This window comes from Lathamus discolor, chromosome 8 (genome assembly GCF_037157495.1).
Source record: "Lathamus discolor isolate bLatDis1 chromosome 8, bLatDis1.hap1, whole genome shotgun sequence".
In the NCBI taxonomy this organism is placed as follows: domain Eukaryota; kingdom Metazoa; phylum Chordata; class Aves; order Psittaciformes; family Psittacidae; genus Lathamus; species Lathamus discolor.
The window spans coordinates 2,087,657-2,114,703 of record NC_088891.1 but is presented as its reverse complement, the minus strand read 5'-3'; the positions used below and the strand labels follow the sequence as shown (position 1 = coordinate 2,114,703).

The 27,047-nt window shown below is 41.7% G+C and overlaps 2 protein-coding genes and 1 long non-coding RNA gene across 6 annotated transcripts in view; all 3 read left to right on the top strand.

Annotated features, from left to right (window-relative positions):
* Nucleotides 1–284: 284 nt before the first annotated feature.
* On the top strand, nucleotides 285–2,984 carry C8H15orf61 (chromosome 8 C15orf61 homolog). Of its 2 annotated transcripts, XM_065688242.1 has the most exons (3): nucleotides 285–669; nucleotides 2,259–2,414; nucleotides 2,500–2,984. In XM_065688242.1, exons 1-2 carry the CDS (start codon nucleotides 339–341, stop codon nucleotides 2,384–2,386), a joined length of 459 nt encoding a protein of 152 aa, XP_065544314.1. In that variant the 5' UTR covers nucleotides 285–338; the 3' UTR covers nucleotides 2,387–2,414; nucleotides 2,500–2,984. The 2 variants fall into 2 exon arrangements, with proteins under 2 accessions (XP_065544314.1, XP_065544313.1); XM_065688241.1 differs by having other exon boundaries at nucleotides 2,259–2,984.
* A 3,418-nt stretch (nucleotides 2,985–6,402) lies between these two features.
* Nucleotides 6,403–9,123, top strand: LOC136019052 (uncharacterized). Its single transcript, XR_010614726.1, has 3 exons — nucleotides 6,403–6,504; nucleotides 7,944–8,001; nucleotides 8,777–9,123. It is a non-coding gene; the product is annotated as an uncharacterized LOC136019052 (long non-coding RNA).
* A 3,359-nt stretch (nucleotides 9,124–12,482) lies between these two features.
* Nucleotides 12,483–27,047, top strand: part of MAP2K5 (mitogen-activated protein kinase kinase 5) — a 120,980-nt gene continuing 106,415 nt past the window's right edge. For 2 of the 3 annotated variants that reach the window (XM_065688126.1, XM_065688125.1), the window contains exons 1-3: nucleotides 12,486–12,742; nucleotides 18,672–18,720; nucleotides 23,349–23,416. In XM_065688126.1, the coding sequence (XP_065544198.1) occupies nucleotides 12,608–12,742; nucleotides 18,672–18,720; nucleotides 23,349–23,416 (252 nt within the window). In that variant the 5' untranslated portion in view covers nucleotides 12,486–12,607. Of the gene's footprint in view, nucleotides 12,743–18,671; nucleotides 18,721–23,348; nucleotides 23,417–27,047 lie in introns of all 3 variants that reach the window. The other variant, XR_010614524.1, reaches the window with a different exon arrangement.

Here is a 27,047-nt window from a genome sequence, read left to right as displayed (position 1 = left end):
CAGACAAAACCATTCCTAAATCCGTAATTGCCGGAATCAGGGATATTTTAACTCGCTGTAACGAGACCTAACGTACCCTTCCCGCAGACAGATGCTCCCCTCGGGCTGTGCCGGGCAGGAGGCACCGGCAAGCTCCGTTCCCTTCGCGGGGCTGCCCGGCCCGCCTCAGGCAGCGCGTGCCTCACCTCAGCGCAGGCCCCGCCCCTCCCCTCACACCAGCGTCGCCGCTGCCCCTCCCCGCCCTCCGGCGAGCCGGGCGCAGGCGCTGAGGCGGCGCAGGCGCGCGGGCCGGGGCCCTGGGTGCTGCTGTGGCTGGGGGGGGGGTCCAGCCCCGCGGGATGCTGGCGCTGAGGCGGCTCCACGAAGCGGTCGTGGGGCTGCTGCTGTGGCGGGGCGCGGCGGAGCCTCGTCCCGCCGCCTCGGAGGTGCTGAGCCAGCACCTGCGGCAGCGCGGCCTGCCCCACTGGACCTCGTACTGTGTCAAGTACAGCGCCGTCCGTAACGACCAGTTCGGCCTCTCCAACTTCAACTGGCGGGTGAACGGCGCCAACTACCACATCCTGCGCACCGGCTGCTTCCCCTTCATCAAGTACCACTGCTCCCGCGCCGCCCCGCAGGACCTGGCCGTGCACAATGCCGCCTTCACCGCCCTCAAGGTCCTCAACGCCGGTAAGCCGCGGCGCGGCCCGGGCGGGGGCGGCAGCCTCCCCTCAGCTGCCCCCCCGGCTGAGGCGGGTGCAGGGGCGAGGTGCCTGAGGCGCGAGGCGGGAGGCGGGAAGGGCTGAGGTAAAGCGGCGCTCGCTGGTGAGGGCCGCGTCCCTGGAGCGGGGCGGCTCCGTTCCCCTGAGGTGAGGGAGCCCCCAGCGAGCGCCTCGACCTGCGGCCGGGCCGGGCGGCGTGAGGAAACGGGGTGTAAATCAGCACTCCTCGGCTGTGCTGTTACTGAGGCGGCTAACATCATCGGGTATGGATAATTCTCCACGTACAAATCGATGTTCTCCTACCGTGGGTGGGATCCTCGCCTCTAAGCAAATACACGAGCGCCAGCTGAAGGGAAACTGTGTTTCTGAGAGAGTGCCCGAGCGAATCTTTGCACTTGACATCCAGCTTTTCATGTGGGCTTGGACCCCTGAAGTGCTGAGCAGTATAAAGGCTTATAAGTAAGAATGTACTCTTAGTACATTGTTAATATAAAAATAGCTATACATAAGTTTGAAACATACTAGTATTCAACAGTTTACATGTGCATACACTGCTTACTTAAATGCTGGTAGCGACAGTGCCATAATTAATTCTATATTGTTTTAATATTTCATTAAAAAATAAATTTCATTCACTTTAAAAGTTCTTAGTGGCTTTTATCTAAAATATGCCCACTAGTCATAATTTTCTAATCTTTGCAGACTTAGTGAGAAAATCACAAAGACTGATTTATTAATAACAGTTTTAAATCTGATTTTATTTTCCCTTCCACACAGACCTTTTATCTGCCCTGTCTTTCCTACAGTTACCCTGAGTGTTTTGTAGTTAAATGATTGGTGAACATGTGAAAAGTCACCTCTTTCACCTGAGAATCTAGCTTGAGCACTTGAGTAACTTTAAGCACATTAAATTCAGTGTTACGGTGCTTTCTGAATTCAGGACCTAAATCCATCTGTGTTTTTTCCCCTATATTAAATAAAATATTGTTGTCTGTAACAGATGGGTGACTTGACAGTGCTAAAAAAATGGTACTTTTTATATATACGCCTTCCTACTCATTCCAGTTTTGTTGGAGTAGGTGGTGTTAACTACTGAATTGATTTTCCCAAGAGCAGCTTCATGTTGATCTTGTGAAGTCGCTGCCTATTTTCCTCCCTATCTCTGCTCTCACACATGACAAAGTGTGAACTGGTAACTAAGTGGCTGTCCAGAGAGTTTGGTTTTTAGTATTTGGATGTATATTTTTTGTAATCAGTAGAAATCAGGCTATATATGTGACCATGTTCCGCTTCTGTCACACTGCTATCCTCCCATTTTCTTTTCCTATTAATTTCTGTGAATTGCTGCTTTTCTTAAGCTACTTCCTGATTCTTTTATGCTTGAAGAGTATTATGTACTGATAGCTGCTTGTAAGCATTTCAGTAAAGGCAAAATGTGGATAAGGCAGCTTTTGGAGGAATGCTTTCTAATTTCATTTTGGAATCATCAACACTATTAATTGGTGGGTTTAATTTTCCTGGCTTCTCTGTGTGTAATGTGTTTTTGTCTTTTCTTAGGCATCCCAACTTTACTGTACGGAATTGGCTCCTGGTTCTTTGTCAGTGTCACAGAGACTGTTCATACAAGTCATGGCCCAGTTACTATTTATTTTCTAAATAAAGAAGATGAAGGCGCAATGTACTGAAATTATACCCTCACGTACCTGTCCTCTGGTGGGTTTCTGTGTTAAAGCTGCTACAAATATCTGTTCCCTTTGACTAAAGACAACCGAAGGCAACTGTTTGTTTTTTTTTACAGTGCATTTCTTGACTTAACATCCTGCTTTCAGGGAGCTGCATGGACTTCTTGGTCATAAAGAGATTTGTTTTTGCAGAGGTTAGTAAAGTTGAAAAAGTAGAAGCCTTGGTAGAAGAATTAATATTTCTAAGGGTGTTAGAATTTATGGAAGCCAGTGGCTAGTGCTGTTGAACAAATCGTGCTAGCTTAAAGCAATACATCTACCAAGTTAGAGAACTGAAATGTAACATGTCAGCAAGGAAACTGTGAATACATTAGACCTTTTCAGAATTACTCTGAAAAGATGAAGCTGCTCAGTTTTAGACTCTTGACTGGATGTTTCATAATGCATTAATTGTCATAGCTGCAAGTGTCTGGAGGAATCCACTGCACTTACTAGTCACAGTTGCCTGGAAGACTCTGGAAAAATACCACCCAAAGAAGTTACAAATGGCTGTATCATATTTCTTCAAGTAATATTTAAATAAAATATCTAAAATATGGTTTATGTTTGTATCTTTTGCAGTTCTTGAACTCCAGATATCTTTTTCTGTTGTTGTTGCTTTATATACTTTATATATATGTTTATTTTATATGTATATGCTTTATATATATTGTTACTTCTTTATAGGTAAGTAAAAGACCCTAAGTAATCTAGAAGATTGGCCTCTGCTAATTTACAAATTGCTGTTTTTCATTATTAGAGGAGAATCAGAAGAATTCTACTCTTATTTTTTCAGTGCAGAATAGCTGATTTCTCCAGCTGTAACTGAGCACAGCTGTAACATGCACATATGATAATGCAATGACTTACATTCAGTTCGAACCAAAGAAAAAGCTTTTAGGGAACTGTTTGGATGGTGGAAATACGGAATTATTGGATAGTAAGTTCAAACAATGGAAACGCCTGTACAGGGTGTATTGCAGGATTATGTCTAGTTTTAGTGCCAGTGAAAACTGCTGTCTGTTCCAAATCCCACATCTAGTGACGTAAGTTGATTATTCAGTTGTCATAAGTAGGAAGATGAATGTAAAATGGGCAGGTACTGGGGATGGAGGGGAATCCACATTCCTAAATAAATGATTACCAAGCTACAGCTACAGTATAATTTCATTTAAACACTTTTTTCCTTAATTCCAGATAATGAAATTGTTTGCCACTTAATGAAGCAGTACATGTGGTTTTTCTAAAGCAACACTAAATAACATTTTAATCATAGAAGTGCTGGCACTTTTCCATTTAATTTTGGAGCATATTCTTGACATGAGGTAAATGGGTCTTAAGCTGAAGAGATGGTATCACGAGAAGCCTCGTTAATAATAGAAATTACTGTTAGTATCTTTCTAGAACTGATTTTCACTGTATTGGACGAAGTTAAATAACTGCAGCTCATAAGTTAAAGTCAGATATTATCATTCATTGCCATGGATCTGGTCAATACTTTGCTGTAAAGGTTTAGTCTCTACACAGGGTTGATAAAATGGTTTTTAATTACTAGACTATAAATACCGCTCTTCATTGGAGTTGCACCTCCACTCACTGCAGCTTGTTTGATTTCTGATAATGTGTACTGCTGACTTTGCTTACCTGTTTTTCGATAAATGCAGGCAACATGACTCCTTGTCCATACAGTGATGGGCAAGTCTCCTTAGAGAACATCTCTGACAAACTACCCTATTGATCCCTGCAATTCTGTGCTGCTCGCAGCATTAAATAGAGACTTGATTTCTTGTTCAATGATCTCACTGTGTAACAATTAACTAAATGTAATATTTTCTTGTATTACATGAAAATCAATAGACCTCTTGCTCTTATGAAGTTGATCATGCTAAAGGATGAACTAGAAGATGTCTGAGGGCAGAGTGCAAATATAGTATCATTCCTTCATTTCATTAAGGCTTGTATGTGACTCTTCCAGACCTTAAGAAAATATGCTATTTATAAGGGATAATGCTTGAGTTACTAAATAATAGCAAAAATAATTTTTGAGTATGAATGTAAAACTACTTGCTTGTCTTCAACCAAAGGTAAAATAGTTCATCTGGCCTTAAGTCTCTTTTTGCTATAAATACTTAGTAAGTATTTTTTTTAGTCATGTATCTTAAGTTTTGGCCTGAACACAAGATGGAAATGTTGAGGGTCAAGAAGATTCAAGGAGATCGATGCTGTCTTGTCTCAAGTATTTCTGTAAGGCTCAGGGGAACATGGGAAGGGCAAGCAAGGATGAGCACCCTGTTTGTTGTTCTGAGCTGAACCTTTCATCTTTGCCTCTCTAATCCCCATGAATTCCTCCTGTCTTGTGGCAGCCAGTCCCTGAAGGGACACTGGGTATGAGGAGAGCTGAGTCTTCTGTTGTGGAGCAGTCCAAATGAACTGAAGAGTGGCCCTGAAGTGGGCTTTAAAGCTGAGCTACTGGCAGTGTGGTTGTTCAAAGGTGCCTTATTTGCACACACACAGCACCTGACTCTGGCCTGTAAGGGCCTTTTGGGTCGTGTTGTAACCCCATTGCTTCAAAAGGCAGACTTGTAGGGAACCAGGCTTTGTTAATTCCTCTGTTAATTATTCTAACTAGCAGCCTCCTTTTTGTATGTATTATACTATGCATGTGTTGTGTATGAAACACACTAATGTTGACACCTATTTTTCTATAGATGAAGCATAAAATGACCCTTCTAACTTTTTGCAGATTTGCTCTGCACCCCATCCATGTGAAATGAAGTGCAGTTTATCTTGTAAGTCTTAATTATCTCTTCACTGTATTCAAGAATGATGTTTAAACGAGAGATGACATAAAAAGGCAGGGAGCTTTGTTTCACCTAACAACTACTGCAGATTAATGAAACCTTAGCCTAAGCCCAGAGGATCAGGTAGCCACTTCTTGTAGTAGTCTTTTTAAACAGTAATGACTACTGGGGGCATCTTAACCTACACGAGTGCTTAGCATTACATCTTACCCAGGTCAGTGGTCTCAGGTATCCCAGTTAAACTGTGTTACTGTAAATTAATGGAAAATGTAACTGGGCTTTGCTGAAAGATCAATGTCCAATAGAGGCTGCACAATCAAATCTTGTTGCAATGATTGAGGTCCTTAATTGCCTTTCAAAGATAAGGTGGTAATCAACGTAGGTTTAACTGATCTTTTTTACCAGTTCAATTACATGCTAATGACTGCAGCCAAGTCAGGATCTTTAACTACTTATTAAATCTTACATTTGTGGTGAAAAATTACTTAAGCCACACAATCGATAAAGCCCAGGTCTTAATTACTATATTTCACTTTTATATCTTTTTGTATGTGTGGCAAATGTTTCACTAGAGACTGTGTAGCACTGATGACAGTACCCAAGAAATATTGTTTTCTGGTACTCTCTTCCTCCAAATTCTAGTAATGTGGGTGTTTCTAGGTTTGTTTTACTGAAGTAATGCAAACATGTTCCAGCAGCTCACTGTATTTAAATATCGTTTTCTAACATATAATAGCACTATTTTTATCACTATCACTTTTATCACGCTTGCTAACATTCAGGTGGGCACAGTTTCAACATGAAGTTCTTTTTTCCAATTTAAATGAAAGTTGTATCTAGAGACTAGTAAGGATTGATCTTCCCAATTGTCTAAGATTAGTACTCTCACATTATCTCAGAAATAAGTTGCTGTGACCTTTTCTTCTTGATCTTCCCTGGAGCAATATCCAGTACTTTTATCCAGTTTTCCAAGAAACCTGGAACCAACTGACCTTTCCTTGACTAAAGTCAGATCCATTCTCAGCTTCCTTTGTGTGTTGACCTACTGTAATTCTGAGCGTGTAGCAGCCTTAGGTAGAATATTTTCATTTTCTTTCTTTGATCTTTTTTTTTTTGCATATTAGTGCTTACTCTGGTTTTACCTATTTGTGCTTACTCTGCCTGCAGAAGTTGGCAGGCATGAGCAGATCGCAGTTTCTCAGACTCCTGTGAAGCACAGCAACAACAGAACTACCTGACAATGTGAAGTACCTGTGCTGGTATGCAAGTTGGAGCTTCCCGGTGCGTGTGCTTATACTTGCCAGGTTCCCATGTGCTCAGTGAACATAATGAATCTGAAAATCTAAAACAGGAATGATATCCATAACCTCAGCCTTAATTGGAGTCAATCAGTCATCTGAGAGAACTCAGTCCTTTTTGAGCTCTTATGGGGCAGATATCGCCTACTTTACTTAATGCAAAGCAGTTCCAACTTGGTAGAGTAGGAAGGGGGGTTAACTACTCATCAACAGAGAGAAAGGCTATTCAGTTTCTGTTTCCTGGATGGATTTGGTAGAAAGGATACCTAGAGTGGGGCTGAGAATGAGCAAAAAAAGGTCAGGTTTTAAGAAGCTGCTTGCTGCAGCCTGGTACTTTTTGGGGGTAAGTACTCTGAAACCTATGGATACTACTTCCAGTAGTCATGCTTTCTGGAAGAGTGGAACAGGAACCCAGAGTTGACTGTTCCAGCCTTCAAAATTGTTCCTGCCCTTTGTTACGGACAGATTTAAATTTTCTGATGAAACAGAATTGATTGGAATCATTCTATAGGCAAGAAAAACTGAGTAGAAAACTGTGAGTTGACTAAATAGTCCCCTTGAATAATAGCAGTAAAAAGATCCTTGATACCTAAATCTCTCTGCAAACTGTCATTATATACCTCCCTGATCCACATTATTATTGAATGAAATTTAAGTATTTCTTAATAGTTGTATGCCCTTAGGCCTTTGGTTTAGACCAACTTTGCCTGAAACAAAGGAAATTTTGCTTCATGTATTATTTACTCTGGCCATTTAATTTAAATTAGCTTTTGCTGTAACTCCTTAATCATGTTCAGTGCAGAAAAGTAAGTTATTAATTTTGAGAGTTGTCTTGATTTAATCCCAAAATACAGGTATTTATGGAAGTAGATGTCATGCTGTACTTTCTTGGGCTGTATGGTTCAAATACACTTAAGAAAAAGTGGCAGCTTTGGGGAATTGCAGCAAGGGGGAATACAGAATAAGAATGAATAGGAATGTAAACTAAAAACAGTCACTAAAATACTCCAAGTTTATTTTAAAGATTTTTTTTATTTCTGGAAAAGACTTAAGATGTTATAACTGTGTTTGCATTTAAGTCTTTTAAATAAAGCATGTGTGCAGTAGAACATCAAAATTTGCATTAATGATTGGATACTCGATGTTCATTACTGACCTCTCTGAATTAGTAAGTGAATAAATACAGTTGAAATAAAGAGGGCTAATGTATCACCAAATATTTATTACTCATAGATGAGTGTAGTTTAACCTTAATTATTTATGCTAATCCATCATAATGTGCTAGTAAATCCACTGCAATATATTTGTAGAAAGTAATGATGTCCATGTAGCAAGAGAGCTCTCTGCAGCAGCCTTTAAGAGATGATTTTGTCCAGTTATGAATGATCCAGATTGTTAACATTTTTTGTGTTGTCTTAACAGAAAACTCATATATGGATCAATTCAGCCTTTAAAAAAAAATACAGAGGAAGCCACTAAGGTATGAAATGATGGAACGCGGTGTTATAGTTTAGCCAGCTTGGATGCATTATGGTTGCTGTTTGCTTGGGAAGGTAGAATACACATGGCTTAGTGTGATTTTTAATAGCAATTGCATCACTTTAAGCAGAGTTTATGAGCCCTGTTCTAGTTCATTATAAAACCAATTTATTACTTTCAGTGCTATTAATAATCCTAATAGAATTAAAACTGTAAAACATGATTAAAAGCAATCCTTCAGACAAAAAAAGTCTGATCAAAAAAACTTTTAAGTCCAAAATGTAAATTTCAAGGCAGACCACTTTTAAAGAACACTTGGAATTTTTGAACAGGATGATGTATTACAAAGTCAAAACTATTTTTATTCTTGCAAGAAGAAATGCCGTGAGATACAATTGCTACGTGCTTAGTTATTCATGGGCCTGGTTATGTACATGCTTTATGATATATGAATTATTTAGTAAGAAAAATCACAATAATTTTGTTGTTACTCAAGAATTTATAGGTTGACAGAAAAACAATTATGCAGCCCCTGAAGCTGGTCTGATGGGGTACAGTAACAGCATTAATGAGACCCAGACATTTTTGCTCAATCCAACTGGTATAGTTTGTGTTGTAATTTTCCAGTAACAGTGTATCACATCTAGCTTTTCAAATACACATAAACCATGCTTCTAATCTGCTTATTTCAAAATCTGCTCGTGATTTAAAGCAAGAACTAAGCATTTAATAATTCAGCCTTAATCAAGTGTACTGTTGTTTGGGTTCTTTTTCAGTTCAAGATGAGTTTACTATGAGAAAGAGTTTTAAAAGATCTACTTGAGGCCAGATTCTGCTCCCACCAAACTGGAAGTAAGATCAGTTTATTTCTTGGGATTTGGTCTAAGCCCATGCAGAGTGACTGCACAGGGTAGTAGGGAGGCACAGAAAGAAGACAGCAAGTTCTGCAAGGTTCAGTGCAGGTTTGGAGGGATCTTAATCTATGCAGGTATTAGTGAAGCTGGTACAATGGGTGATTCTTTCCAAGGAGATGCATTTTAGAGGAGAATTTGTTTAGAAAGCCTGGGCACTGTTGACCTACTTCTTTCATATGCCTAAGGGAATTCAGTTTGCTGCACTCGCAAGTAATCGGAAGATGTGGGAAGGTAAAAAAGGTGCATTTCACCCTGATATTTTATCAACATAGAATGTTATGTATTAGTCCCTTCTTTAAAAAAAAAGAATAAAAAATGAAGACATGAGAACTTATGCTGCTAAAGCAATGATCAGGTGCCATTTTCTCTAGGAAATTAAGAGCTTTTCCTTTGTTATTTATAATAGTTATCTAGAACCTGGTACAGGGAGGAAGCAGAGATGATAAACTGAACTTGGTGAACCAAGGACTGGCATTTAGGTTCTGATTCCTCTAAGTCTGGTTTAAATACTGTATCTGAATTACATGTAATAAGAGTACAGCGCTGGTACAGTGCTGGTAATACACTATTCCAAAGCATTTTAATAGTTAAAATGTTGAGTAACATTTGGCACAGTTGGTTAACAAATGCTGTTTAGTCTGTTACATAGTAAATGTCTGCTATTCCTATGTCATAGCTGGGCAAATTGTAGCAGTGATGAAGTTAAAATTGCCTTTTTTGCCTGCATCAGCCTGATCCTGAGGTTGAGCACGTGCACCCCTCCACCAGTGGCACGGAAAACTTCCTAGATACAAGTCCTGGAATGGGAATATTCAAGAACAGGACCAGGGAGTCAGCTGTTTCTTTCTTTCTCTTTTTTACAGAGTTCTGGTAGAGGGACTTAAAACTTCATTATATGGTATTTAACATCAGGAAGAACTTCTTTACTGTAAGAGTGACAGAGCACTGGAACAGGTTGCCCAGGGGGGTTGTGGAGTCTCCTACACTGGAGATATTCAAGGCCTGCCTGGACAAGTTCCTGTGTGATGTACTGTAGGTTACCCTGCTCTTGCAGGGGGGTTGGACTAGATGATCTTTTAGGTCCCTTCCAACCCTTGGGATTCTGTGATCTGTGGCAGCGAAAAGATAGAAAATGACTTGTGTTAGAGAACCGGTTTCGCAGTGGGAATTAGAGAGGGAAACAACTAATAACTTATTTCCCTACTTTTTGAGAGCCTTGCAAATTATCATGATAATCCTGTTCCAGGCAGGCAGTGGGAACAGCACTTTTTCCATCCCTCTCACCAATACTCCCACGGGATTCTGCAGCATGGCAAATCTAATAATTTTAGTCTTCTTCTGCATCAGCATTCTGCTTTTCCTTGAAAACAAACATTTCTTTCTGTGGCCAGAAAGAAAATACATCTCTGTCCTCTCTAGCCGCAGTGGGAAGCAGTAGAGAGCAGCAGCAGACTGCAGTGAGACAGACGTTCTTGTGCTTGTAGCGTAAAGCCAGCCTGGAAGTCTGTGACACTGATGGAGGATATTTCCCCATGCAAATAAAAACAGAATTTATAGAAGTCATGGGCTTCATGATCCTCCTGTAATTAAAGAACAGATATATTGTTCCTTTGCAGGTATTGAATGTTACTGCATTGTGGATAGACAATAACTTTGGATACGTAATTATAAATAGGAAATGCATGCATATTTCTTGCTGGCAGCGTGTCATCTCGGGTTAGTGGGGAAAATCACACTGCTTCATTATTTTTTCCTGTGGCTTTCTGGAATTCTTGTACTTCCTGTGTTGGAAACTTTCAAAGATGAGATTCTTGGAGCAGTCAAATATTGAACTTTAACAGTATTTTATGATACATACTAAAAAATACGCATGTTCTTGCCACACAGTTTTTGTCTCCAACATTGAGATAAAATATAAGAAATTTTGGTGAAGTTCTGTTCTCGTAGCAGAAATGCTGCAGGATGAGGAAGTAAGTATTAACTATTTGTTTGAAATGGTAGTGTAGTTAGATTGAAAGTTTCCTATGAAACACAGGCTTTAAATAAGTGGTAATCCCAAACCTGTACCAAGAAACATGTGCTTGATGTGCTGTACTTCTTAAGATGTAGAAAACCTTGAAGTTTGATTACAGCTGCATCAACACGAATCAGAATGGGGGATTAAGGTTATGATTAGCCCTGGAAAATCTACATAATATTTATGCAAATGTGTCAAATTGAGTTGGTTTTCCCCATAGTCTTGTAAATGAAAAAGACATTTTAGAAAAATTGCAGTTCTATAGAACTCCTATGATTTTGTACCCTATTCTTGAAAATTTAATAGAAAATGAATCTGATTGAAATGAACGTGACTGAGAGGTACGTAGGGACTGCAGGTAAAAGGTTCATTTGAACAGAAAGACGGCTGTGTGGGCAGCACCAATCCCTCAGATACTTAGGAGTTGGGGTTCTATTAATTCCTAATGTAGGAACTAAATTATAAAGTTAGTGAACAGAGAGAGGATTTATCCCTGCTAATGGCCATTGAAAGATGTTTTTCTTCCTAAAGCTCAAACAAAATAGAATTTTTCAAGAAAGGTTGAAGATGTTTCAGGGATTAAATCAAATACACCTCCCATATTCCCCCCCCCCCCCCCCCCATTGATAATGTAACTCAAACAGTCCAGTTTGTCATATATGATGTGAGAGATCGTGGTAAAATGTATGCATCGATCACCTGCAATTGAGATGAATGCTCTTCTGCTAAAAGAACTGGGAAGTTTTGTGCTTATGGGTCAGAGATCCTTCCCTCTAACTTCTGACAGGCACAAAGCTTTCTTAAAAAGCTGAACATAACCTATCATGGCTTGTGATCACAGTGTGGAGATTACAGAGCTGTCACACTCAAACATAACCGTTCTTTGCCGCTGCAGAGGGTGCTGGACATAAGCTGCTTTAAGATGGATGTTGGTATAGCAGATACTTACACAAGTATTGTGTAATTTGGAAAAAGAGTAAAGTATGTGACAACTATTGGCAAAACTGCTTAAAGCACGTTAATAGGGATGTTTGGATATTACAGTAGTGAGTGGAGCGTGCTGTGATGCTGTTCCCACTGCCCAGTTACTGGTTTTGTGGTCTGACAGCAAGGGCCAGCACAGGGACCTTGCACCGAGGACAGACTGTACAAGGTGGCCACGGGCACAGGTTTCTGTTTGGGTACGTGTCTTTGTGTGTCAGATGAATAAGCTGAAGGCACAAGCCCCCGGAGTTCTTCAGGAAGAGCTCAAGAGGCCCCAGTTCACTATTGTGAGTTCTGAAGAGCAGAGGCACTGCCTTCCCACACTTCATGTAAAGTCCGAGCCTGACTCCATGTGATTTTTCTGTCTCAGAAGTGGTTTCCCTGATAAAAGTAGAAGGTATAATAGGGGAAAAAGAAATCCAAAGCGGTGCCTGCCACTTTCCAAGGCAATTCCTGCTCGCCCCCGGGGAGGGCCACGGACTGAGAGCTGCCTCCTCCCCTCAACATGGCGCCGCCTCCCTTTCCTCTTCCTTCCCCTTCCTCCTGGCGATTCCCTCCTCCGGGCCCCTCCGTTTTGGTTCCGGGGCAGCGGCCGCTTCCTGCGGGCGGGCGGGGCGGCGCAGGCTCGGCCCCGCTCGGCTCGGCTCGGCAGCCCCGGGCCCGCCGCAGCATGTGAGCCCGCCGGGGCGGGGATGCTCTGGCTGCTCTGCGGTCCCTCCCGCGCCATGGAGAGCCAGGCGCTGGTGATCCGCATCAAGATCCCTGACGGCGGGGCCGTCGACTGGACCGTGCACTCGGCGCCTCAGCTGCTCTTCAGGGACGTGCTGGTGAGTCCCAGCCAGAGCCCGGGGGGAGCGGGGTCTGCGGCTCCGGGAACGATGACTAGGAGCCGGTGGGGAAAGTGGTGACAAACTCCCTGCCTGGGGGGCGGAAGGTGGTGGTGGTTTGTTCAGGGACGGGGTGTTTGCTGTCTCCTGTCTGCGCCTGAAAGTTGTAACGGGAAAGGGACTGCAAGAAACCAGGGGCCTGGGGATGCCAGGAGTGCGGCATCTCGGGGTCTTGGCGTGACTGGGCGGTCAAAAGCAGCGCTTTACAGTGATTTAAAAAGTGGCCCTTTGGAAATTAGTGCCTCTCTGGCACGGTATCTGTGTGCTCTGCACCTGGGCTGTAGCTGCTTTTGGTTTTGGTGATAGTGCCCATAGTCGTGCTCTGGGTTTGTTGCATCTCCTTTGCCCTGGACTGCTTTCAACCCCTGCCTGCCTTGTTTTCTCCCCCACGTGCACATCTAGTATACAGGGATACTCTGTTTACTCAGATGTGGTAATGGATACTTATTATGCTTACTGTTTCTTCTTCATCCTTAGCCCAAAGAATACTCTCCTCCTTGTGTTCAGCTCATACTTAACTTTCGTCAGGATGTCTTTATCTTTCCTATGTAACACATCTCTGCTGAAGACTGTGTGCCGTACAGTTTGATTTGCTGAAAAATATTTGATGTTGGGCCTATGGGAGATGGCAGAGGTAACTGGAGCAGATGGCAGATGTTTCAGGTTTTGTTCTTCCTAATATTTAGCATTATCCAAGACTTTCTATAGATGGAGGAGGAGAACTCATGACAGATCGGTGGGATTTTGGAGCAGTTTTGCCTTGGAGCAAGCCTGGGACAGCCCACTGTACCCGTCAAAGACAAGGGGTGTGAATCTGAGCCAGGTTTACTCCATATTCTGCTTCATGTTTTCAATTTTTCTCTCAATAAAGTGAGATAATCCCTGATGCTTGGACTATCCTTTGGCATTTTAGAAGTATTGGACACTTAAGTTTGGTTGTATTACTTAAAAGTATATAGGGAAGTGTTGTCAGATTGAAAGCATGGCTTTGCAAAACCATTTTGCTATTTAGTTGTAATCCTTGTTGTTTCAGCTTAAAAATAATTGGGGGTACTTAGGCATTAAACCAGAGCTGTGTAGTCTGTTTAACAAGTATGTTGAAAAGAAGTGCTGTTGAAGCTTGAACTGGCGCCTGTAGTTTGCGCTGAGCCTCTGACCCTACTGCGGTGCTAGCTCTGGCGGTGCAGGAGTGAGGAATGGGGACCTATATTGAAGTCCAGAGAGGGCTTCAGGCAGCACAGCTGTAACTCAGTGGTTGGACCATATCTTACATGTGAGATTGTACCTGCAGCTTCTGTTGTAGCTGCTATAGCTGTTCCATCAGGTTGCAGCTGATACCTTTTTGACCTGAAGTTAAGATAAGCCTATGTGTTCTGTTGTGATATAATGCTAAAAGGCAGAGTGCCCTTTAGAGTGAAGTCTGGAGTACAGTGTTACTGCTGTTGAAGTAGTACCAATAGGCTTCACCTGCATTGATTTATTGTATTAGGGCAAAGTACTGAGCTCTGGTCTAGTGAGAAGCCCTGCTCTGAGGAGTGTGAATAATTGCCTCCAGCATGCTGGGAAGAGCCTGGCAGGGCCCTTGATGCCTGAAGTGCTTCTAAGAGTCATTGTGGTCAGTGTCCAGGGCCTGTACTGTAGGCGGTTCTACCCCAGCCAAGCACAGCTGCTGAAGTGGGGAGTGTATCCCCACACAGTTGCTTTATTTAGCAGAGCAGAGCACTGTGGTGAACTGCACCAGCCAGGTGGCCATGTGTGCTGTTTGCTGTTCTTCATCAGTGGACATCTCGGATGTGGGGATGAAGGGTGTTACGGCAGTGTTCATATGGGAGCAGAGCTGTGCAGTAGCGTCCTTGGATGATTGCCGTTTTCCTGTCAAAAACTCTCTCTTGTGCACTGTGAAATCTTTAGAGAAAAAAGAAGTTTAATAAGGTCTGAACTGTCTCAAGGCCATCACTTGGAGAGGGGTGGAGCAGCTCTGGAGACAGGCTGAGAGAGCTGGGCTAGTTCATCCTGGAGAAGAGAAGCCTTTGAGGGGAGCTTAGAGCAACTCCCAGTGCCTTAAGGGGCTACAAGAAACCTGGAGAGGGGCTTTCGACAAGGGCCTGTAGGGACATGACAAGGGGGAATGGCTTTAATCTGCCAGAGGGGAGACTGAGATGAGCTCTTAGGCAGTTCTTCCCTATGAGGGTGCTGAGGTGCTGGCACAGTGTGCCCAGAGAAGCTGCATGTATCTGGCATCACCCTTCTGAGGTAGGTGCCATGGTCTGCTTTGTATTAAGAAAGCCCCATAACATTATCTGATACCAACAAGATATTTTTTTAATCGTGATTATAGTTAATTTAACTAAATCCCAGCAGTGTGAAGAGCCATGTGTATCCTTGCAGCATTTCATGTTGTCATGCAAGACTATTTCTGTCTTCCTTCTCCAGACAAGAAGCTGTGGTATAGAACTCCCAAATACCCTGTCCGTACCCATAGTTACCATGTTAGAGTGAGGAGTCTGATGCTCAGGGTGCCTTGCACACTGAATGACACAGTTCTTAATTTTCAGCTGCTCTCATTCTGTCTCTTGGAGGAGCCTTTACAGATACTAAATGATGTAGCAGGTATTCAACCGGAAAGCCTGATACCTGCTGGTTGCTGCTGGTGCTTGGCCTCAACACTGTAAGAATGGTGCTTGACCCATGGAAGCAGCTCTACTTGTATGCTTTAGCTTAGGCATTTTCTTGATTACTCTCTTAAACTGGGTGCTAAGATCTGTTCTTCATAATGTCACTTTAAATATGCTCTGTGTATGTCAGCTTTGCAGAGCTGTGAGTTACCAGTAAATAGATTTATTTTTAAGGCACCACTAAATGAATTACAATAAGCTTATTTTTTTTTTCATCAGGCTGTCTGGATTTGTTTGCTCTGGCTGTCAGTGGAGTGTTGAAGCACTTGGTGTTAATTCAGGGTAACCTCATGATGTCATACTGAGATAAAACAAGTTTTAACTGAAACGGGAGTGTGAGCCACAGCATCAATATTTACCCTGTCATTTAAAGCAGTGCTTCCGTGTTTTCTGCTTCCTCACCCCAGAGAAGAGTGCTCCACAGCTCTTCCAGCGACCAGATTTCAGCTGCTTCCTGAGTTTTTTCCTCTTTATTAGAGGCTTTTCAGTTTTGCAAGATAAAATAGAAACTCTTGTGTATGTGAGACTGCTTGAACAATGTCTGCAGGTTGTATTTCATTGTTTGGGATCTCTGTTGTGATAGTAGAAAATCATCACACGTGCATAATCTAATGAAATTTAGCATAATCCTTTAAGCTTGGGTCACTGAGAGGTTCTGCTGAAGGTTTGAGCAGGGAAGTCTTATGTAGCTGATGAAAATGCTACAGTAACTACAGAGTAAGGATGTGATTTCCCTCCCTCCCACTTCCTGCAGGGATAGTTTTCCTCAGATGTGTTGATTTAATACAAGTATTTAAAGCTGACCAGAACAAGATTTTTGTGGCTGTTGGTGGGGTTTTCTTTTCAACTCTTTATGTACTGTAAGACAGAGTTATGGTGCATGGTTCTTAAAAATTCATGTATTTGGTTAGTACTCATTTTAAAGAAGTCGAAGTATACACAAACAGTTGTTCTGAATAGGGGGCAGAACAAGATTTTATCATCTCTTCCAGTGCTATTGCAGCGTTGGGAGTCTTGGAGCTTCCCTAGCAGGCATTTGGGACTGTCAGACCTGCCTCAGTGCTGTGCTTACACACCTCTTACATACAGTTTGAATACCCCAGATTGGACTCCTTTTCTGATAACAATTTTTAAATGGAAGCATCTGTGCGCCCACATAAGAACATTTTACAAGGGGCTTAAATCTAATAGGATTAAGGTGTGTTTGCTGAGGAATTTTCAATGTTTAACTAAGTGGATTTAGAAAGAATCAGTTCACAGTACAGTTGGGCAAGACTTGAATTTCCTGCTAGGAGCCGAGGGTGCAGCTTGGCTGGCTTTTGACAGAGGACTGACAGAGCTGTCAAACCTTGGAGAAGTATTTAAATGGAGGAATTTTTATTAACATGGCAATGTTTGGGGGGTGGTTTGCTTTTTTATCTCCTTAAATTCACAATCTATATAATTAGGTAGGTATATTGAAAATATTTTATCTTTTGTATGCAATTAAGAGTTTAAAATGAATCAGTAGCATGTAATTTAACATCTAAAAGGAAAAGGTGAAAAAGTTGTAGAAATACTCTTTGCTTCACTTAGCTCTGGAAATCTTTAGGTTGCTTTTGCTGCTTTCTCATTTTATTAATTGTGGCTCTTCAACATTGCACAGAATGTTTAATTTCCTGGTTTTAGACTAAAAGCAAAAATAGCAAAAACAAAAGTGACAGGACAGTGATCACTAAAGCTCTGATGCGGGGGGGTGCTCAGCACCCTGAGATGCTCACAGTGCGTGTACCACAATAAATATGGTTGTTCATTAATTTCTAATCACTTGGTGACACTGTCAGTGGAGAGATTGTCTGATATGAGAAATCAGGCAGCAGGAAGGAGCAAACCATGCTGTGCATTTATGCCATGCCCTGACATGACATATTGCAGCCTTGCAAAGGCTGACAGCAGCACATGCACTGGGAGTTCAGGATGACTTCAGCCTGAGCAGTGATTTTTCACTGAATTTTGAGTAAATGCAGTGTGGAAAGGCTAAAAAAACCCCAAATGACTCTTCTCCTCTCGGTTTAGTTGTACAGAAAAGTGCTGGTTTGGATCAGAGATGTGTAACACTTGGAAGTAGATTTTGTAATGGGCTTGCGTATGAGTTGCACATCCCCTAAGGAAGGGTTTTCATGGCATCACCGTAACACTGAGGCTGGAGGTTGTCTTCAAGGTTTGTGCATTCATTTCTTTGGGTGTTTTAATCAATGTGTTAGAATCCACGTACTAAGGTTAAAAGTTTAAATTCTGATCAAGAATGACAAAGAGCCCTCCCAACTTTCCAACTTGTGTGGAGCAGAAGCACAGCGCTGCTTTGCAAGGTCCATTTCCCCTTTGCTGGGTCCCGCCGCTTCCCAGGGCCGTTGTGGAGTGAAAGCAGCAAAACCTCATGCAGTCTCACAGCTGCTGTTTTAATTCACAGTGGCAGCCCTGAGCCCACCCAGAACTGTTTGTTACCCTACTCTCAGGTCAGGATATGGAGCTGTGTGATGATATCTTGCAGTGGGAAGGAGGATCAGTGCAGCTGGGAGATGGAGAGGACGAATTGGGGTGATGTGAGCAGGACTGAGAGAGAAAACATGCTTTCTTAAATAAAAAGCCACTCATAAACCTGATTTTATGACTGACTCGGATGAGTTAGATGTGCATTTTTTATAACCTACGGACAAAATCGATTCTTTAAACTGTAAAACCAGACAACACTGACTTGTTTGCAAGGATGATTGAGTTATTTGAAAAGAAAGCAGTTCTTTCTCAAGGTAGCATGGAGAGGAAGGAGGAGAGCACTGCGATTTATACTGATCTGTGTTGTGCGCTAAAAAGTTTGTAACTTTGGGACAGTGGTGAGTAGCAGGTATGTAAGTCTTCAGCCTGCAGCTCAGGGTGATTATTCTAAATCATCTCATAGATCAGACATTAGGAAGAAGTTCTTCCCTGTGAGGGTGCTGAGACGCTGGCACAGGGTGCCCAGAGAAGCTGTGGCTGCCCCATCCCTGGCCGTGTTCAAGGCCAGGCTGGACACAGGGGCTTGGAGCAAGCTGCTCTAGTGGAAGATGTGCCTGCCCATGGCAGGGGGTTGGAACTGGAAGAGCTTCAAGTTCACTTCCAATCCAAACCATTCTATGATTTCCTGTATGATACATAGCTAATTCTTCTTTACATTTTAGGATGTCATCGGTCAAGTTCTGCCAGATGCAACGACAACAGCATTTGAGTGTAAGTACAACGTATAAACTCTCTCCTTGGTCACATTATAGGGCTGTCATATTTTTAAATAAATAATGTTTATGTTCATTATATCATACAGTTAAATATTTATGCATTAATGCAAGTTTAATGTTGATACTGAACTAAGCAATATTTTATTATTTAATCATATCTTGAATGAGCATATTTCTACACCATAGCTTTACTCACCAGCACGACCTTACCCTGCTCGTACTATTCACTGCAGTTCTATTGCTCGAGTTAAATGAAAAGTATAAAGAACCCGTAGGTCTGAGGTTTTAAAATTTTAATCCTTCATTGGAAGAATCCAGAAGAGCAGCGGCTTTTCCAGAAACAGGATACAACAGACAGATTTGTACCAAATATAGAACTGTTACAAATTAATGTTTCCTTTCTCAGGAACAAATGGCTGTGTTTTGCTGGAAAGAGGCTGTGGGTTTAGTTTTCCTTTTCTCCTTCTGCTGGGCTTAAGCTAAATGCACCATCTTCTGTCTCCTGTGTGAGAATAGGAGTTATTCAGCTTTGTCTCCCAGAGGAGGTGTGAGAGCTGCAGCGAGATGGCACCACCAGGATAGACTGGGGCAATAGGAATCACCTCTAAAAGGCCACATGGGTCTGGTTGGGAATCTGGGAAAAGCAGCTGCTATGTACGATCAGAGGAAGCTGCAGGTTGGGGTTGTCCATAATGGCACTTTCACCTCAGGAAGGGGGTCGTATCATGTTTTTGATGAGTTAGAAGAGCTCTTGGTGAGTATGTTAATGCAGATTTAGACCTGTATCTGCTAGTACTCATTGTTTAGCTATGTTCTTTGAACCCTGTCTTGTTTTCTTTTCTGAGGGATTCCTGGGGGATTGTCCTATCTGGATAGCAATAAGCTGCAAAAGGGAGTCAAACATCTGTGTCTTGAGAGATAAGATACTGAGCTAGAGTTCTCTTCCAAGTGGAGAGGGCTCCTGCTATTCTCTTTTAATGCTTATTATATGTTTTTTTTCTATGTAACTCTGTGTTTTCCTTTGATAGAGATGAAATAGAAAGAAGGAGCTGGAGGGGATTAGAGGTGTTATATCAGTAAGGTAGTGATGCTGAAGGTGAGAGAGCAGATATGACAAGATAAGGCCTTCCATTCTTATTAGCATTTCTCCCCTCTTCAGAGCTTTATGGGTAATTCTGTGTGTAGATAATCAAAGGAAATACTGGTTTTATGGTCCTTCAAGTGCTTTTTATCTTTCTTTTCATATGTTTGTGTTTTCCCCCCTAAAACTCCAGACACCTCAGAGTGGAGCTGATGTGTTAGTTCTCTGTAGCCTTGACATCTCTCCTGCACTGCTTTTTAAAGCAAGACTTTGAGCAGGGACCTGAGCAAACCCAGGCTCCAGACCTTGCCAGGTTTTGTTATGATTTGTTAATATTTATTTTTCCCCCATCCCTCCCACGTCCCCCATTAGCTTCATTTGAACTTCATGCACCAGCAGCAGTCGCTGCAATCAGGGCAGTAGCCCATATTAATGGTACCATGTGTAGAACTTTCCTGGAAATACTTATTTCGTTGTGTCTTCTAACATCTGCTTCTGTGCTTTCAGTTCATGTCTCTAGTCTGTCATTTACATCTGCACAAACCCATTTCCCCTGCCATTTAACTGGCATCTAAAATATGTTATGTATATTGATGCGTGATTCTCCTGGTTACTTTTTCCATATCAAATTCCTGGATTTCACCAGCTTAAGCTTCGTTCTCACCTGCTTCATTGCTTCTTCAGATGCGGATAATTGCCATCCAGTGCAGGCTCCTCTGCTATGGGTTTAGTTATCTCCAGTGTACCAGCCTTTGCAGCTCCTACCTGGGGCTGCACTTCTGTTGGACCTTGATGTGGATTTTACCATTGCATTACACAGCACTACAAATAAAATCACTAACAACATATGGCCTGTTATGATCCTTTTATCCAAACTCTGCCATTTTGTGTAGTTGTGACACACTGCAGATTTTGTGAAGATTGCTTCATAATATTTGTTTACCATCTGCTGCACTCTATTTGGTATCTTGTGAGGATTTCTTCCTTCATTTTAAGTGACATTAGCAAAATCCAGCAAATACGTAGGATTTTTTGGTTCTACTTTTGCTTCCCTAATGTGCTGGAAAATCATATTGCTGTGCTCTAGGCAAGTAGAGAATCCTGGAAATCTTTCCAAACCCGTGTGTCAGATCTAACTCGGTTTTGGGCTGTGCCCAGTTAAGTGTCGTGGTATGAAAGCAAAGGATCTCTGCATGGATGAGAGATACGTTTTCTTCTGGTTTTGTTCTTTACAAACATTGTCTGACAATTTCAGGTTTGGCTTTTTGAATGCCAGGTAACATTTTGTGCCTTTTCATCTGCACAGTTTTAATGTATTCTCTTTGTATCACCATCAGGGATCTTGCCATTCTGAGAACTAGAGAGTTCATTTCTTAATCCCTTGCAGTGAATAATGTGTGATTTTTGTAAAGGTTTTGCAAGTGCCTCTGAGAGTTTTCCACTTTTTTCCTTTTTTTAGTGGCTGCAGCTCTATTCCCTCAAGCCAGGCCTGTTCATCGGCTTTTATCTCCATATATTCATTTCTCTGTGTCACATTTCCCCTCTTCTGCATTTCAGTCTGATCCCTTCTGGATGATGCATGGTATTTGTTGTGTTCACTATTCCAACAGCTGCTTCTTCAGCCTTTCCTACTCCGTTACACACTGCGGCTGGGAGTTGGGTTCTGGCCAGGTAGCAGTTTTACAGCTCCTCCTCCTTGCTGCCTAAAACGTTTCCAGGCAAGGAAACATTCAGTTTCAACTCACTAACTCTTCTTAATCTTTTCATCATTCATGACTTGCTGCAGGCTGCTAACCCGAGCAAGTACTTTTAGCAGTCTGGCAGTTCACCAGTTAAATTTCCATGAGACGAGGCCCTTGTAGGACATGTCTGTGCTGTCTGGTTCCTCTTCCAGCTTCCACATTTCCAGTGTCCATGGCTCTCTTTCAGGACATTAAAAAAGTGTAATTCTGAGGGTTTTATATTACTTTTTTCCTCATTTGTCTCTTGGTTTGCTCTCTGTTCTGCACTTTTTTTCTCTTTTTCATTGTAGTCACAAAATTACCTGGTAGGTTTTCAGAGGTAAAATGAACAAACTCCTTTTCTTGGGTAATTTTAATTTGTTGGAACTCTTCCCTGATTCTGCTGCATAACTAGGAGCAAGAGTGAGTTTTCATCCAGGGATATAATGGCACATTTTTATGCTGATGTAATGCACAGGTCTGTGATAGCAGAGAGCATGTGTATCAGTTAGAGCATGTCTGTAGAGATGGGGACAGACAGACTGCCCCAGCCTCTGCTTGCACCCTGAGCTAGCCAGGAGCAGACCTGCTGTGGAAATGCACTTGCTCATCTCCATGTTCTCACTCTTTGGTATTTAACAGGGATTTGAAATATAATATGTGTGTTGCTCCTCAATTTCCCAGTGCACGTTAGCCCAGGCAAAGGGCTTTTCTTTTGTAACCCTATGGCTTTCTGACTAGCTTGCCTTCACCGCAAAGCTAGAGCAGTAAAAAGAACTTACTCTTTCACAGCTGATTTGGAGGGGAAGGGTCTGTTCCTTTATCTGGATGAGGTGCAGGTCTCCAGTGAGTGGAAGAGTGAGAGCTTCCCACAAGGAGCAGTACAGGAGGGGATGGGTGGACATTGCTGAAGGAACCTCACTGAATGTCTCAGGAGCTGCTGCCTGTGACATTGGAGTGTGTTGTTGCACCAGCTGGTGCTAATGGGGGGGATTGCACCCCCCAGTAAATCTGCGCCTGCTGAATCCACCATATGTCTTTGGAAGGTCTTTTCCTCCTTCAGATCTTCATATTGATAATTCTTCCTGAATGCTTTGCTCTGCTGGAGCCTCTCTGGATCTTGCTGCCTTTCCTCTGGTGTTCTGGTTCTAAGCAGCCTCTTCGCTTACTCCAAAAGTGCTTTGTCTGTGTTTGTGGCCATGCCTGAGCCTTCGTCATGAAAACATGATTGTCTGGTAATGCTGCTCCTGACTCTGGCCTCCACTTCACCCACATCTGCCCAATGAACTAAACACAGACTGGTTTTGCTGGTTCACAAACTTCATCTAAATTTCTCTATATAAACCTTGCGGATTAGTGTCCACTTAAAAGATACCATTTTTAAGCCAGCTTTGCTGTGCCATGAAGAAGCCAAGATGCCTGTGCACTTGTGACAGGGATGGGGCAGAGGGAACTTGGCACAGGGCAGGTAAGTTGAGGTTGGGTTGACAATAAGACCAGAAGTTTTTACTGGGAGAGAAACAATTTTATTTTAGTTTTATTTTAGTTTCTGATGAAAAACTGCCAAAACATAACTCCCTCTGGGAGCATTGAAGCACACTCAGAAGCTTTACTTCATGTTTACTGTGTCAAGAGGATACCTTGATGGTTTTCAGCAAGGGGTATTGCAGTGTAGATAAGGTGCTTGGCTTCTGGAGAGGTTCTGGCACTAAAATAACTGTTGAGAGCAAAGTTTTGAGCACTTAAGGGGAAACCCTTACATATTGAGATTGTAAATATCCTTCTTCCATTGCTCACGAAAGTAATGTATTTCTTTGTTAGATGAAGATGAGGATGGTGACCGGATTACTGTTAGAAGCGATGAAGAAATGAAAGCCATGCTGTCCTATGTAAGTATAGTATAACAAATGCTGATATTATCCATGTTTCAGTTTGTGTATTTTTTCTTGTATCCAAGTGTTAACGTCAGCTGCAGTGCTCACAGGACAATATTCCTGTATTAAGTTAGAGTAAAATATTCCTGTATTAAGTGTAGGTGTTTAAAAACTCCATCACATGAGATACATGGACAGGCTTGACTTTTTAAAAAAAGAGACGTACACTTACTGATCATATCATAAACATTAAGAATAATGCATCTTAATGACTTTTGCATTAGGTATAGTGCAGGCTAAATGGACTATCAATTTCTTGTATTTTTTATGCAGTACTTAAAGTAACGGCTCATTAAAAATGAACCCCTGGGCTCTAAAAATTTTTCAAAATCTACTTTCATCTGGAGACTGTCTCACCCCTCCTCACAGAAGAGTTTCATTGTAGCTGCAGGCTCAGTATTCAGAGAGGATTTAAAGACGTAGCTCTGGTTTTTAATACGAGAGAGATGTGTCTGTGTGTGCCTTTATAGACATAGATGTGTGTAAAATCTGCCTAGATACCTATAAATTTAAAACCTGTCCACAGAAATCAAGTATGCAGTTACTTCTTGAAACAAAATAATTTGAATATGGCTTCGTGTTGCAGATGGTAAGTGATTTTTCTCACTTACATTTCCTTTCAAATGCAATTGATAAGCAAGAAAATAACAAATGGATATTTTTTCTCCAAGCCAGATGGGCTGCTGGTTCCTTAGAATGTGCACTGCTCACTATATTAACAGCCTTAACTTGGACCATGTCAGAAACAAACCCCATTCAGTATGATATGTAGGTGGGATTTAATGACTTGGCTCAGTTTAGTCCTCCTCACTAGTGCCCTATTGTAGAGGAAGCAGAGCAGGGACATGCTTGGATCACCTCCATCGCACCCGAGTCTCTGTTTAATGGATCCCTCTTGGGCACGTATTCTCTAGTCTTTGTCAGAACAATGTAGTTTTGTTGTTGTGAACTTAGCACGTAAATATATTAAATGATGAATGTTTCTCATGAAGGAGGCTCATTTTCTAGTCTTCAGGAAGGGCTCCTCCACGGAATTCTCATCCTTCTGATATCTGCAGAGGTTGTACTATTTCTTGCCTTGCGCAGGCTAGAGTGGACATTGGTTGACTGGAAGTCTGTTAGCAAACCCTGGTTCAAAGAGGATTTAGTCATTGCCTGTGACTTAATCCTGGGGTCAAAGAAGTGCAGGTTCCACATGCTGGTGATTGATCTCTGTGCAACTCCCGGGATTTATTAAATAAGCCTCTCTTATGTGCAGTTTTCTTTCCAGAGGAGGTGAAACCATTCTATTACAAGTTTGATATTAAAGAGCATAAGACAGTTGTGTCAAAAGAAAGGAAGAAAAATCTTGCTGCAGTCAAAGGGCTTTTGGGCTTGTTTGAGGTTTATTTTGTTCTGCTTCATACAGCTGGGTCACTGGTGATGCTTCCCCACTGGAATTCCTGCATTTCTTGATATTTTTCCTGATAAAGTGTCTGCCATTTTTGCTGTTAAACTTGAAAACTTGAGTTTTCCTGGCACAGTCTTAAGATTAATCATGCCTTTGTAAGGTCATCTTTTTGCTATGCTTCCAAGCTTACTGTTAAAGTTTCAGTACATTAGAGTTGTGATTGCTCAACTCTCTGCTTTCCCTTAAAAATTATGGGATGTCTGTAAATGACTTCTTTCTGCTTCAGCAGCTTTTCTTCTCTGAAAATTTTCCCTTCAGTTTTAAACTAGTTTTCTATTTGAGTGTTGCACTGGTGGTTTAACTTTCTAGTATTCTATAGGTGTCATTTGGGGCTATGTTTATCAGAAAGCAAATGTTCTTATCCTGCAAAAAAAGTATTGAATTTCCTATAATCTTGAAGAATATACTGGGAAAGAAAAAAATACTCATTTTTGACTATTTTGAGGCCTGCCACAAATATTTGGAGGATTGAACAGCTGCTGAAATATTTCTAGGAATGTTGACATGGTGCAGTTTGCCTCCAGGTCCAGTGTCCTCCCAAATGAAAGCAAAGGGGTTTATTTCAGTTTAATTCCCTGAGAATACACATCTCTTCCATGGAGGTATGACACCATGATTGGGGAGGATGTTTTGAATCATGCACCACCTCTTAAGCTGTTTGGTTTCTGAACTTGGCAGAAAGTTCTTTTAGGCAGTTCTGGAGTTATTTTAGAGTATGCAGTAATACTGTTGTGTTATGTCAGTGCAAATACTGAGGGATGGTGAATAAAGTCATTTTTGTACTGCGCATTGCGGTTAATTACAGCCAGCCATTGAACAGCAGTGGAACTGCACTTTAGCTGTTGTCTTGTATCAGTATAAAAAGGCAGTAATTTTTTTGACAGGCACTGATTGGAAAGTTGCTCGCAGGTTTCTGGAAGCAAGGGGTACATGCTCTGGATCAATAACTGGCAAATTTTCCATTAAAAAGAATACCTGAACAATGTTCCAAATAGCCACTGGCATCTTAATTTTCCATGGAAACCTCAAATGCTTGTGTGTGGAGGCCAAGTCATTTTCAGACAATTTTTCCAGACTACTTGTTAACAGTTATTGCTGTCCCAAAAGGTTGACAGCTTACATGATTGATATTTCATTTACTTGTCATCACTGTTTGAGTAATGGAGAGGGCTGTGGTTTTTTCTTTCTTTCCCTCAATTTTTTCCTCTCTTTTTTTTGGTAGGGAACCATCTCATATATGTTTAGTTTAGTTTATTATTCTAGAGAGTATGTTGTATGTGTTTATACTCTGTGTGTATATGTATGTCTATATGTAGGTCATAGCATGCCACTAGTAAAATGGTAATAAAAAAGTTTGGTTTTCTGAAGCACTTTTGGCTCCCAGTGGAGCAGGAGATTTCTTCACAGCTCCATAACTATTAGGTACCAGTGACACTTCTTTATAAAGGGATAGGGGGATGTGGGAGAGGATTTGGTGTGTTATTCATGACCCCTTTGATCCTATATGAGTCTGTGGGATAGTCCTGGCTCCTCAAAGCTGATTGTTTCAAGAGTGAGCTTTTGGGATGAAGAGCTTTGCTCTGTATAAACATGTGGTTATTTACGGTATGGGTTTTTATTTGTACTCTAATACCAGTAAGAGGCCACCCTCAAAAGTCTTGCGGTGAGATTTTAGTGAGGGGAATGCTTTCAGCATCAGGCATCACATTAGATGCACACACGGGAGGTGGGGCTGTATGGGTCCTTAAACCCTCAGCAAAACCTTCATAACAGGTTTTTAACAAAAAGGAAATGTCTTCCTGCTTCTTGGCACAAATGTGGAAAACGGAAGCACTGAAAACTTCTGCATGTAGATTGACTTTGGTGTCCATTTAACATTTGCTTACTCCAGTCCATATTTCATCCCATTGTAAGAGGAAAGTGTGCTGTAACATTAGCTAGTTAATAAACTTTTGTCTTATTTATGTTGCATAAATAAAAATGCTTGTGTTACAAGAAGCTATCAGTGTGAGTGAAATACACACGGCTTGTGTATTTCTGTGGCTTGATTCCACAAAGACACAGAAAGGGTTTTTTTTTCCTTGTTGACATCCATTCTTGCCAGTTTGAGTAACAATATCACAAGCCTCTGGTAAC